This window comes from Micropterus dolomieu, linkage group LG21 (genome assembly GCF_021292245.1).
Source record: "Micropterus dolomieu isolate WLL.071019.BEF.003 ecotype Adirondacks linkage group LG21, ASM2129224v1, whole genome shotgun sequence".
Lineage (NCBI taxonomy): Eukaryota > Metazoa > Chordata > Actinopteri > Centrarchiformes > Centrarchidae > Micropterus > Micropterus dolomieu.
The window spans coordinates 22,742,283-22,755,156 of NC_060170.1; the positions used below are offsets into that span (position 1 = coordinate 22,742,283).

The 12,874-nt window shown below is 43.0% G+C and overlaps 1 protein-coding gene across 2 annotated transcripts in view; it reads left to right on the forward strand.

Annotated features, from left to right (window-relative positions):
- ebf2 (EBF transcription factor 2) overlaps positions 1-12,874 on the forward strand; it is a 30,078-nt gene that overhangs the window by 683 nt on the left and 16,521 nt on the right. For both annotated transcript variants that reach the window (XM_046033884.1, XM_046033883.1), the window contains exons 2-6: positions 1,383-1,539; positions 3,296-3,353; positions 4,933-4,988; positions 5,112-5,185; positions 6,515-6,583. In XM_046033884.1, the coding sequence (XP_045889840.1) occupies positions 1,383-1,539; positions 3,296-3,353; positions 4,933-4,988; positions 5,112-5,185; positions 6,515-6,583 (414 nt within the window). The remainder of the gene's footprint in view (positions 1-1,382; positions 1,540-3,295; positions 3,354-4,932; positions 4,989-5,111; positions 5,186-6,514; positions 6,584-12,874) is intronic.

The following is a 12,874-nucleotide window of genomic DNA, read 5'->3' on the forward strand; positions in this document are numbered from 1 at the left end:
GCGTGAACCCCCCCCCCCCCCCCCCCATCAGTTATGTTATCTTAGCTGATTTAGCTTTTCATTTGTAGCGGAAAAACCCTTTAATGCTCACGGCAACAATATTTTAATAAACACAAATAACTATTTGTCTATTGTTTAATCATTCTTCTTCTTGTCCTAGACTGTTTTCCACATTTTTCATCCTCCTTACATTGGTCATTTAATTTCCAACACACACACACATCAGTGTGCTAATGTTCCAAACGGATAAAGTAGAAAACATAAACAGACGCAAAAAAATGCAGTAACGTTTTCAAGAAAAATAAGTAGGCAACAAGTTAATTTGTATATCTTAACATAAATAACTATTAGTAAGTGATACAACAATGGCGCTATAATAGGCTAGGTTACTGTGTTTTAATCATGAAATCATGATGAGGGTTATTTATTGCTAATTAAAATATAATTTTAAATATTTCGATTGTGCAGAAAAACTCGCTATGGGGAAAATTTCCCTTGGGCTTTTTTATTCTTTGAAGAAACGTTTACGGCTGTCATGAAAAAAAAAATCCATAATCCACTCAAGTTTGAGTTATCTGAAAAGACATCAAATGGCCCATTTTAGACTCAAGATGAATATAAAAAAAAACTGTAGAGACTCTTCTGTGCAGATTTGTTCACGTTTCTTGGGGGGTTGATTTTATAGAAAATAGTAAAATTAGATCTAGAGTCTCTTTTGAGGGACTTAATCTTTCATTTGTTAAAATTCAATAGTCAGTGATGTACATTTTTAAACCAGATGCTTCCCCATCAGTTCTAGTCAAAAATGCGGATTCTAGTGTGACTTTTTCAGTTTTCTTGCTAAAATAATTGCTTCAACAAGTTTAGCTTTTCCTGTTTTTACTTTCTGCCTTGTTCTTTGTGTTGTTTTCAGTTCCATATTAAGTTCTTACAGACCTATAAAAGGGTATTCAAGTTAGGGGAAAACAAATATTTATAAATGATCTGTATTTGTTGTTTATTTGTCTAATTATTGCTAATTATTATATGGATAAACTGAAGGCCTTAACAATTGGAGAATAAAAAAACTTGAATAACCAATAGGAAATTAAATGCTTTTAAATACATATTTTAATATTTAAATAACTGCCTTTAAAGTGCCAATAAATCAAACATATTTGAGGTGTATATTAACTTCATGCAGAGAAAAGAGTCTGGTCTTCAGTTTTTGTTTTATTTAGATTTCTTTCAGAAGTATTTTCAACCACAACCACAATATACATTGTGAGATGGCAATTTCATAAAAAAAAAAAAGCTAAATCATTTTATTAAAAACAATATGAATGTCTTTAATAGAATGACAGGAAGTGTGAGCTGACTGTCTCTTCCTGTTGTGTCCTCAGTGGAGTGGCTTTGTCAAGAGCTCACTTTGAGAAGCAGCCGCCCTCAAATCTTCGCAAGTCCAACTTCTTCCACTTCGTCCTGGCGCTCTATGACAGACATGGCCAACCTGTGGAGGTGGAGAGGACTGCGTTTGTGGACTTTGTTGAGCATGACAAGGTGTGTGAGTGTTTATGAATGCCTGTCTGTGTTTATTTGAGGATGCCATCAATTCACTGTACTGTTTTCATATTTGCATCTAAAACCAGAAATCTAAAGCAATATCAGCTGAAAAGTGGTGAAAAATAATAACAGCAGCAGAATGTATGAGCGATATACTGTATTTCAGATATAACCAGGTGTTCAACTTGATCTACCCCATCCCGAGCAAAGCCAAGCATATCGAACAGCTGACGGCTAGATGTTTACACAAGCTTTACCCTCAATGAGCTGATGATGTGGGATTGAAAAAGAATATCTAATGACTAATTAGCAGCTTGCCTCATTAGGAGGACATCACTACTTTTTAAAATGCAAATTATGCTTGCTCCTGTTAAGTTATACAGTGAACTAATCATCAAAGTCTCTTTTCCTTCGTGCCCCCCCCGTACTCTAAATACTGCTGTGGGGGGAGCTGTGGATTCCTCAGGTTGGACAAAACCAAAATAAGGAGACAGAGTTAGAACGAGACTAGAGAAGGGAGACTGCCTGGAGTGGGAGCCTTATGCCCAGTGTTGATGGATGTTTCTGCCTTGTGGTGAGGGGAGCAGGAATCTCCTAAACTGGCAATAGCTCTCCCCTGTGAGAAAGACAAGAGGACACCGTCCTGTTAGCTGAAGTTCAAACATAGTTCTACTGTGAATTTCATGGGGAGGGGAGGGAGAGGGCAGGCGGCAGTGCTAATGCCAGGGCTGAAAGCTGTCAGTGTGCTCCCCTTTGTGCCACACAGGCCAGTGTGGAGTAATGTGACGGCGGTGGAGGAGTTCATTTTCTGCATGGTTACCCTGGCATCTGTTTTTGCTTTGTAATTATGCAGAGGTAGAGCAATGGCATGGCGACTTATGAAGCCAGGCATCCAAGTATGTCCTGATGTTAAGTCTCAATCTCACTTTTGATATTAGGTTCTAAACTCTGTTCCTCTCCAACTTATCTTCATGCATCTTAATTCCCCCCTCTTCTTCTTCTTCTTCCCTCCTTACAACTGTCTCCTTCTCCCAGTTTCTATACTTCCACAACCACGTTCTCGCTCCTCATCTCTGTGCTGCCAGCCTCCTGGGTTATTGGACCAAAGAGCATTCCTTTGAGACCACTTAGAAAGACCAGTAGAGGTAGAGGAGGAGAAAGAGAAGGAACAAGAGACAGAGAATGGGGGTGGGTGTGTATGTGTGTGTGTGTGTGTGTGTGTGTGTGGGGGGGGGGGGGGGGGGGGGGGGGGGGGGGGGGGAGGGGGGGGGGGGGGGGGGGGGGGGGGGGGGGGGGTTGAGAGGCTAGTGAGGAGCCTAGAGGGAAGGAGGGATTGTGGAAAGGAAGTTTTCCTGTCAAGGTCGACTGCTACTCAGTCTCACAGTACTTTCCACTTGCTGAAACACACTTTGCACACACGTCCACATACAACCATGCCTTTGCTACCTCATTGTGGGGCGGACCGCTGCATCTGATCGTACGGTTTTAGGAGTCCGCATCAGACATGATAGTTCAACCTCTACAAAGAACATCCGACTCAAGGTTAAGCGCTCAGCTCTTGAGCACAACGAAAGGTCCCCCGTGGGTTTTGAGCCTACAACCCTCTGATCTCGATGCTGCTCGGAGGGAAGAGGCGAGCTGCAGGATTAGGAGAGACTCACTGATGCCCAGCTGTACTTATCTGTGCCCCAAATGTGCTTAACTGCATGCCCTGCATTTGTCTGTGTGTCTGTCCTCTCTTTCCAAGGAGCAGACGGGAGAAAAGACCAACAACGGCACCCACTACAAGCTGCAGCTCCTCTACAGCAACGGTGAGTGGAGTCAAACATGAGTTCTCAGGTTATGGGCTGATTCATTGCTTTTTGAGGTGTCTAATTTGATCATTCAGATGACAAATCTGAGCCCTGCATGTAACAGGAGTTAAAAAAGGTCACCTGTGACACCAGAGTGCTAACGTGACACACACTTTTCCACTTAAGCAATCTTCTTCCCCATCCTCCCCTGCCTTACCTCGCCTCTCCTCTCATAAATCACATTCTGCTCATCATTTAATCACTGGGTTTGTATAATTCAACGTTCAGTTCTGCGAGGAGCCAATACATGGGCCCATGTACGGGGAAATGAGGTGCATGTTGCCACCCCCCCAAACACCCTCTATCCCCACCCCACCACACTCCTCTAACCCCCCATGGTGCTTCTACATCAGATCTGGGGATACACAGAGAAATTCGGTTCCCATGAGCCGCTGCTGGCCCTACTCTGCCATCGCAGTGGCACCCATGGGAGAGAAGATAAAAGACATGTTCCAGAGCAACCCCCTTATACACCCTCCACACACACACACACACACACACGTTCATACAAGCACACCAAAAGCACTTCCTCTACATCCCCTCCTCTCATCCCCTTCCCCCAAGCGATATCAAAGGCATCTCAATCGAGACTTTGATGAGAGGAACACATTTTAAAAGCAATACTCTCCAAAGTCTCTATAAAAAAATCCTTGGGTAATGCGTTCTTCTCCCAAAGAAGCAATTCATTACATGTCGTTTCCCTATCTTGTGTGATTTACAGCGGGGGTTTGAAGCATCCAGAGGTTCAGGTGTTTCTGGAAATCTCACTCTGAGACACACCTGATTACACAGAACTCAAAACAATGTTAAAGACTCATTAGTTCATCAATCAAACCCCTTCACAAACTGATCAGTTGCTACTTTACCTGTTTAACTCTAATCTCCAGTCAGTCAACTAAATAATAATCAGAAGTTAACTGAGAAATAACCAAAAAAAGACCAGCCTGACAAATCGTGAGAATGTCATTGTAAATTCTGGCCTCGAAGCAGAACATGACTAATAATCATCAAACATCAAATAACGCTCAATCCCCTCTGCAACCATCAGAGAAAAAATATGAACTGCATGCCAATCTTATTCCTCCATGTTGGCTGGACAGAGTTCAATGCTTTTTCTGAGAGCTTGTCCAGAGTTTGAGATAAAAAAAAAGATTAATGTTGTACATTTTCCCATTTTATTTTGAGAATCCTCAGCACTATGTACTTTTTTATCCACTGGTTGAAGTAAGTTTAGAAGTTTAAGTGCAATTTCAGTTGCTTCATTTATGGTTATATAATATTTTGCAATTAGGGTCGACTGAATCAGCCTTCATTTATTATTTGTCCGGTGATGTGGAGGTTATCTGCACAATGAAAATGTCTATTTCTAGCTTGATCTCTCTTCTACTCCCAGTTTCCATCTGAAGCACTGAGGGCAAGAGATCATACATTCACTATCTTTGGGAAATTTGTCTCACTTCAGTAAAATCTCTCTCAAGCCTAAAGTACGTATTTAAAGTTACCAATAACAACCAATTTGTTTTGTTTCTTCTTGCAGGTGTTCGTACAGAGCAGGATCTTTATGCACGACTTATCGACTCCGTCAATAAACAGGTTAGTAAACTTTCCTTAAGTCTTCTAAAAGGGGATTTAACCCTCAGCTACGTAAATAATGCTTTAATTGATTTCTACATGAAATTGAATACGTCACCATTGCTCCTCATTTCCTCCTCTTAGCCCATTGCGTATGAGGGCCAAAACAAGAATCCAGAAATGTGCAGAGTTCTGCTCACACATGAGGTTATGTGCAGGTGAGTACAACACACAAAAACACATACTCTCATTCAGATCTTCACCCACAGGGACAAAATCCAAATATCCATTACTCTCCTTCACTCTGCTTTGTCTCAGTGAGTTTGAAATGTGGTTTTGGGATGATGCTTGGGGCTGTACTTTTTCAAAAACTTGCCTGTGGTTGAACCGTAAGTCTAGCCTGTCTGTCATCATCCTTGTTACAGTGGTAACCCCCTGCTGCTTTCTGCTGTAACGCAGCATGTCCCCGGCCAGCTCCTGTTTCTTCCTGGAGCTCCTCTCTTTCTGGCCTGGAGTTTTGCAGCCAGACCACAGCTGACAGCATCAGACACACTTTAAGGGAAAAATCCACGTTTCGCTCATCGAAATGTATCTCTAGCGCTTCTGTTTAGCCAAGACATCACGTTTGAACTTTGTCAACATGTGATGTTGTAGTGGTGTATTCTCAGTGAGTTGTTACAAAGCTGAGCAAGTTTAATGAGTCTAGTCATGGATTAGGGACCAGAGGGTTTTGTTTATTACTTGGTGAATAAAGAAAATAGGTGAACACGGGGTTATGGATAGAGAAGAAGCTGAAGAGAGTGGTCTGGAATTGGGGCAGTGACCCAGGATTTGAGGGCAGCAGGGGGAAGGATAGGGGGCTGGGACATGGGAAGAGGGGCTAAGACGGAGTAGGGTTTGCCATTGTGTAGCCAGCAGATGCCCGAATGTGACTCACAGCTGGCTAATAACAGAGCCGAAGAGGCAGAGGGCAAGCGTCACAGCTGGGGAGTGAGGCCGTCTGACAGGGGGGTGGAGGGGGGGGGCAGGGCAGGGCCAAGCTGGGACACGAGAGGGGTGAGGCGAGGTGTAGGGGTGGCAGATGGTTAGGGGTGGGGGTACTTTTGTTATGCAGTGAAGGGGACTTTAGGGAGGGGGTGCTGGGTGGCCAGCAGGCTCCTCGGACAGGACTGCTGACGAATGGTAGGATGTTGTGGGATGGTGTGTGTGTGTATATGTGTGCGCAATGAGGCTGCGTGGGGGTTGAGTTTGATTTCGAAATCAATGTGACAGATTGCCTGGCTGGCTTTTCACTTTTGAATGGTCTCTCACTGTTTGTAGGGTGTGTTGTTGTACCTTTTCTTCCTCTTTTATTCTTTTGTCTATTCTTCCCCTCCCCTCTCATGCCTCCTTTGTGTGCTCCTGGATCTTGGCCGACTGCGGGGCAGAGTAGTCTGGGCCTGTGGATGCGGATGGGCCAGACAATGATGGCTCCTCCTGTTTAATTTGTTTTTTTTCCCCTCCACTGACTTTTTCCTCTTTTTCTGTCTCTTTAACTGCCTACTCAGCCGCTGTTGTGAGAAGAAAAGTTGCGGCAACCGAAACGAGACGCCCTCTGACCCAGTCATCATTGACAGGTAATAAGATCAAACCACATCCCACACAGTGTTCAACATCTCAAACAAGCACCACCTCATATTAAATATTCAGGTTGCCCTTTCTTTGCATGTATATGCACCTACACAGTCACAAAGAAAGGGAGAGACAGATCATAGTTTGATGAAGGTCCCTGAGCTGAGATCTCACCAATCAGCTGTTGCATTTATGGCCAAGTGAGAAACGTAGCTACATAGCAGAGTAGAAGCCCCATTTACAACATATGCATGTACGGATGTATGGGCTGGATGTATTTCTACAGCAGTGTTTATGTTTGTGTGCGCACATAGAACTATTATTGTTTACAAAGATAAGGGTTCATAGTCAGTTAACACTGCATCAACGCAAGCAATATACAGTTTAAAGTAGCTGTGCCCATGTCTGGCCCCCATGCGTTTCTCTCTCTTCAGCTTTGTGTTTATCTGTTGGTCTAGCTTCAGCCTGCTTGGATCTGTTTCGACTATTATATTCAACAAGCCCACATTGCACCTGAACCCTACCAAAAGCATAGATTTCCTTTTATCAGAAGCATGTGTATCTTTCACACCAGCAGACAGGCCCACATATGTACTAAATGTTCACCCTGACAGCCAGTTATCAGACTTAAAGGGGGATGACCACCGCCATAATCAGCGTGTGTGAGGGCCTTCACGTCTGAGGGATTTCGAAGGTCTCGCGCTGTCTGCCTGGCATTAACAAGTGTGATGAATGCTCATAAGCAGACCGCATGTGAAATACTTTCTCTGCGATGTCATCGACACAACGTTCATCTCCTCTCCCTCGCCTCAATCCCTCCACTCGTCTCTCCTTCCTTCCCTCCTTCCCTCAAATTGCCTGTCTAGAAAACACTTACTTCATATACGTCAAGGGCCCTTTTCTTTCCCCTCCTCAGTTCAAGCTGGCTGGCTGTTGACAGTGTGTCTCAAAGGATCTCTGCTGAAGATAGTTTTCATACAACGGAAAAATCGGGCTGTTGTCTTTTGAATTTTCCCAGAATACCTAGGAGCAGCTGCTTTTCTCATTTACTGTAGCACATTACTCTCCCAATAACCCCCTCTGCACTTTTATACTTCCTCCTAACATGGCTAAACCTGTTCCAAATTTGTTTGTTAGTAGCTCGGTGGCGGTCTGGTGAGGAAAGAACAATCTATATCTCTTTGTGACTACTTGGGTGTGTGTGTGTGTGTGTGTGTGTGTTTGTGTGTGTGTGTGTGTGTGCAGGCTGGTGTGCGGATGTGAGGATTGATTTAAATGGAATCATTGACCTACTGTACTCTCTAATCACACTGGGCATATCCCATCCTGATGGGGGCTTCTCCCTCTTGACTGGCCTGCGAAATCCTCTCCTCAGGGAGCAGCCTATTAGGAGCCAGTTCATTTCTGATAAGCCAATGGAATTCTGCATTGGCCCTGTGCCCTTTCATCCCACCTTTATGTGCACTTTCTCATTCGACTGAATATATGTACACCACACACTGAAAAAGTAAAAAGATTGACAGGGCAAGATGTGTGTGTGTATGTTCAGAGCATGTAAACGCTGTTTGTGTGCATGCAAAATGATGTTTATTTTCATGTGTGTGCGCGGATGCTTGCACGTTTATTTATGTATGTATATGGATGCTTGTGTGATTGCGTATGTATCTTTGTGACCCCTACTTTGACCTTTTTTCCCTAGTCACTGCTTGGTTCTTAAATTATTCATGTGTGTGTACAGCCTACGTGCATTTGGGCATTATGTGTGTCTGCAGTTGTGTGAGTGTGTGTGTGTGTGTGTGTGTGTGTGTGTGCATGTGTGTGTGTGTGGAGGAGACGGTCTGTTTCTGTGGCTCCAGTAATCAGCCTCCTGCTCCCAGCCCCAACACCTGTTCTCCAATTAACATGCAGCGTGCTGGGGCCCACTCACTCCTATCGCCCAGCCACTGCTTTCTCCCCTTTTTCTTCTTCCTTTTCTCTTTTTTCTCTCACTCTCAGCCCCATGCTCCCTTCCTCCCCGCCTCGCCTCGTATCTGTACTTCTGTACACCCGTCTCGCTCTTTTCCGTTCACTTGAACTAAGCACTTACTTCTTCACTCCCTGTTGCTTAATTCCCTTGCTCCACTTCTTTTTCCTTCACGTTACCATCTCCTCCACTACCACCACCACCACCACTCCTCCTTCCCTTTAGCCTGTCTAATTTTGCCATAATTAGGCGGTGTCATTAGGACACCTTCCCAAGCACAAGGGAGTTTGTAATTCCCCAAACGGCCCAAACCCCCTCTTTTCTAATCTCCTTTCCATATTGTTTCAGTTTTCTCTCCCCCTTCTCCTGCTGCTGCAGCACCCCTCTCTCCCCTCCCCTCCGCCTCCTCTTCTCCCTAATCCTGATTTGAGTGAAAGGAGAGAGAGGAGATCACAGCTGATCCATGAGGAGGGGTGAAGGGATAGAGGGTGGAGGGACCGAGGGATGAAGAGGGCAAGGGCAGTCGTTGACAAAGAGATGACTCTTAAGTTGCCTATGGGAGAGAACTATCTAATACCCCACTGCCTGCTGTGTCTAATAGTTTTACAATTGTCTAATCTTAGCATTGTTGAACTGCTATACTCACAGGCCTGATGTCAATTGTTTGGAGGGTGTCTTATCTTTGACTGATGGACTGGGTTGTTCACTGATTGGCTAGATGATTGATCAACAGCCAGATAGATTGATTGATTCCTCTGGACTCATCATCATAAATCTTTACTAAGTCTTCAAAGTCGTGCATTCAGTATTATTACTATTTTTTTTATTTATCCTGGAGTAACATTTTTCTGTTTTGCCATAATATTTTTGTATTGCGTGGCAGTTGTTTTCATAATTAGTGCCGAAACAATTAGTGGATCAATCAGTTAGTCAGTTGTCTGTTGTAAATTAATTGGCAACAATTCTGATAATTGATTAATTGTGTCATTTATGAAGCAAAAAAGCTAAATGTTCCAGCTCCTCCAAAGAGAGAATTTGCTGCTTATCTCTGCTTTCTACCTTTTAGTTTTAATCACTTAAGTCAATCAATGATTAACATATCAATCAAATGAAAAATATAATCAGCCCTATGTATAATACGATATTTCCGCCCAGTCTTTGTTGTTTTACTCCATTAAGCTCCTCTACTTTAAAAAGTTCTCAGTATTAACCGAGGCAGATCTGTTAATGGCAGGATTATTGCCATGCTGACCCCTGACCTCTGAGAAACTATATTGGTTCTGGGCCAAAGCTGGCCTCTATATTTATGAGTGAACCATGGGTTTACAATAGAGACTAGCAGATGTCAGTATTAGTATTAGACGGTGTGCTTTGGATGGGAGGGGTCAGTGCTCAGTGTGAGTGTGTGCTTTTATATTTGGCAAAGAAGCTGAGATCAATAGTTGGTCATAAGGAGTGTGTGGAGGGATCCATTGTAAGGCAAGATCCTTGTGAGATGGTGGTGGTGGGGGTGATCAATAGCAAGCACTATCTCACTAATTGATCGTGTTTCCAAGAGGGGTCTTTTTTAACAAGCCGGCGCTCAGAGAAAAGAAGAATAATCAATAGGAATTTTCCAATGTTGCCAATATTGCTCTTCCCTCCTCTAGACTCAAAATGAGCTCAAGATCACACATACTTGTACATACCAGGCTTTGATTTTGGAATGCTGACCTAAAAAACAATACCTCCATCTGGAATACACTTTTACACCAGTTCTTGTGATTTGAAACAGCTAATTTTTCTTCCTGAGTTGATAATTTTTTGAACAATGATTAGTTGTCCTGTATGACTTAAGATGTGTGTCTCCAAGAGGAATTCATTGCTCTTAATGTTAGGTTGTGGGTTGTATTGATCTGTTTGTTGTCTTGGTTCTGGTTGTGTGAATGTCTGTGCAGGGTTTTGTCTTTTTCAGTCCTAATTGAAGTGTATTAAATACCTAGTTAGTTTCAGCTTAATTGCAAAATTCCCTGGTTGAATGTTTATACGCAATTGTTATATGTTAATTCCTTATGCTGACATTAATTCTCAAACCTAATTTTCTTGATTGTTACAGTATGGTAACGTACAAACACACATGCACATAAAGTCTAGATTGTGCAGTGCAGTAAAACTGTATAGCTTTTTTTTATAGCTCTTTACGGATTAACACTGTCTGGACTGTTTGACAATAAACTATTCAGATATCATTTGTTGGTGTATGTAAATGTCTGGTCTCAACCAGTGTGGTGTCTCAGAGAGCCAGTCTGACCATCTGTTTCGATCTTAGCCCATCCACCTGCTTGTGCCTGCCCGTCTTTTACAGAAATAACAGTCGATGATGAAGAGGGCCACTTCCCTCTGCACTTCTGAATGGCATTTTTCACTGCCGTCTACCTGTTCTCACAGCAGGCCATTTAGTTTCTCCTTGTACTGCTAACGGAAAACACTGGCCTCCTTCTTCTTCAGCTTCACCCAAAAAGAAAATAGAACCTCTTTGGGAAAAGAACATTAAACTATCAGCCAAAGAATAAATGCAGCAACATTTGTTGGACTGTGTCAGGGGTCAGATTCTTCCCCTTTCCCAGATGCATACTCATGCACTGCCGCCAAGTCGCCCTGTTAGGTCATCATATATGCACTTGAGAGTTTTATGTGTGAGACAACAATGTCATGTCGTTGTTTCTCATACTCCCAGTATAAGAATTTCTTTTAGCTGTAAAGTGGAACTCATACTGCATCTTTCTCTGTTGAAACTGGCATTCTGTAATCACATTTTCTTAAAGATGACTTGTCTAAAAGCATTTTAATAGGTAAAAATCCTGAGGGGCAGCGCTATGATTGGTGTGAACTATCCCATAATGAAAATCCAGTCACTCATTTTCCTCCTTGTTTCATATATTGTACACTGAAACAGAATGTTGGGGCGGGACAAATCTTCAGTAAGGAGGACTTTATGTGAGACATAAGAAGCAGCTGAAAAAAGACTGCAAAACGGTCTGTGCCATTCACTCTGGATCTCTCTCTTCCTCTATTATCCAACTTATAGAGGATGGGGAGGAGGCCCATTTTTATTGTCCTCCATTTGAGCCTCTGGCCCACAGAAAGAGCTGCAGATGATGATGGCAACTTACAGACCCACCTTCAACTATGGTTATTGCTGCTATTGATGGCTGGCTTGCTGATCGGTGGGGTTTCTATGGGGGGAAGGGTTGATTAGTTGGAGGGATAGATCCAAATCTATGATCACATTTTATTAGAAGTTTAAATTTCAAAAACCCTTTTGACAGAAATTAAACAGAAGAGAAATGGTTTTAGGTTTTAGTGGTTTTCTTTAATGTCAGTTGTTTGTGATTTGAGCATTTTTGTTAGTGCTGCTTCTTGTGGCTCTCATGTAAAGATGTTGTTGATGCTTGATGAAGATCCATGCTGAAATATTGCAGTTTCAAAAAAACATTTTCTTTCACTTGGTCAGAAGAGAAATTTGTGACTTTTTGGTAGAAATGGATTTATGTATGCAATCTTCCCCTATATACTTCATGCAAGAAAATGCTTTTTCATTTTACTGGATATTGAAACATTTATGGAGAAACATTTGTATTGTCATTTAATTTTTCTTATTGCCGTGTATGTTTCACCAAGTGTATTTAATTGTTACTGTAGCTAAAATATGTTGTTATGGTAACCTAGAGTTTATTATACTTTGCACATCCCAAATATAATTTTAATGAAGATCTTCCAGCCAATCAGAAACCAGTTTCAGTAATAGCAAACTCTGCTTTACAGTTGTTTGAATTCACTCCACAGACTGATCAGGTCACTATGTTTCTGTATTGCGCTGCACACTGATGCAGTTATTAATATGTATGCATAACTTACCTGTCTGTCACACATACATACATGCACAGAGACAAAGTCAGACACAATGGTCCCCTCAGTCCACTGTCATAGGTCTCTCCCTGGTGGACTAGTACTGTCCAGTCCCTTCAGACCCCCTGTCAGCGAGCCCCTCAGGCAGGGGGCCAGGCAGCGTGGCGACAGGGCCCTGAGGCTCCAGTGCACACCGCCTCACACAGTGGAGCAGCACACAGGCTGGACCACTGAGCAGCTGGCACAGGACCGTGGGGATGGCTCCTCCCTTGGGGCAATGCAATGGAGAGAATGACACAAAGACAGACAGGGAGAGACGATGCAATGTCTAGAATATCAAATTCACTGACAGGTACTGCTTCAGACAGTGAGAGCCTCTTTCAGAGTTAGACCGGGGAAAATGAGTTCTGTGACCTTTTGTGGGCCTTGGGTTTTCGGCGATGTG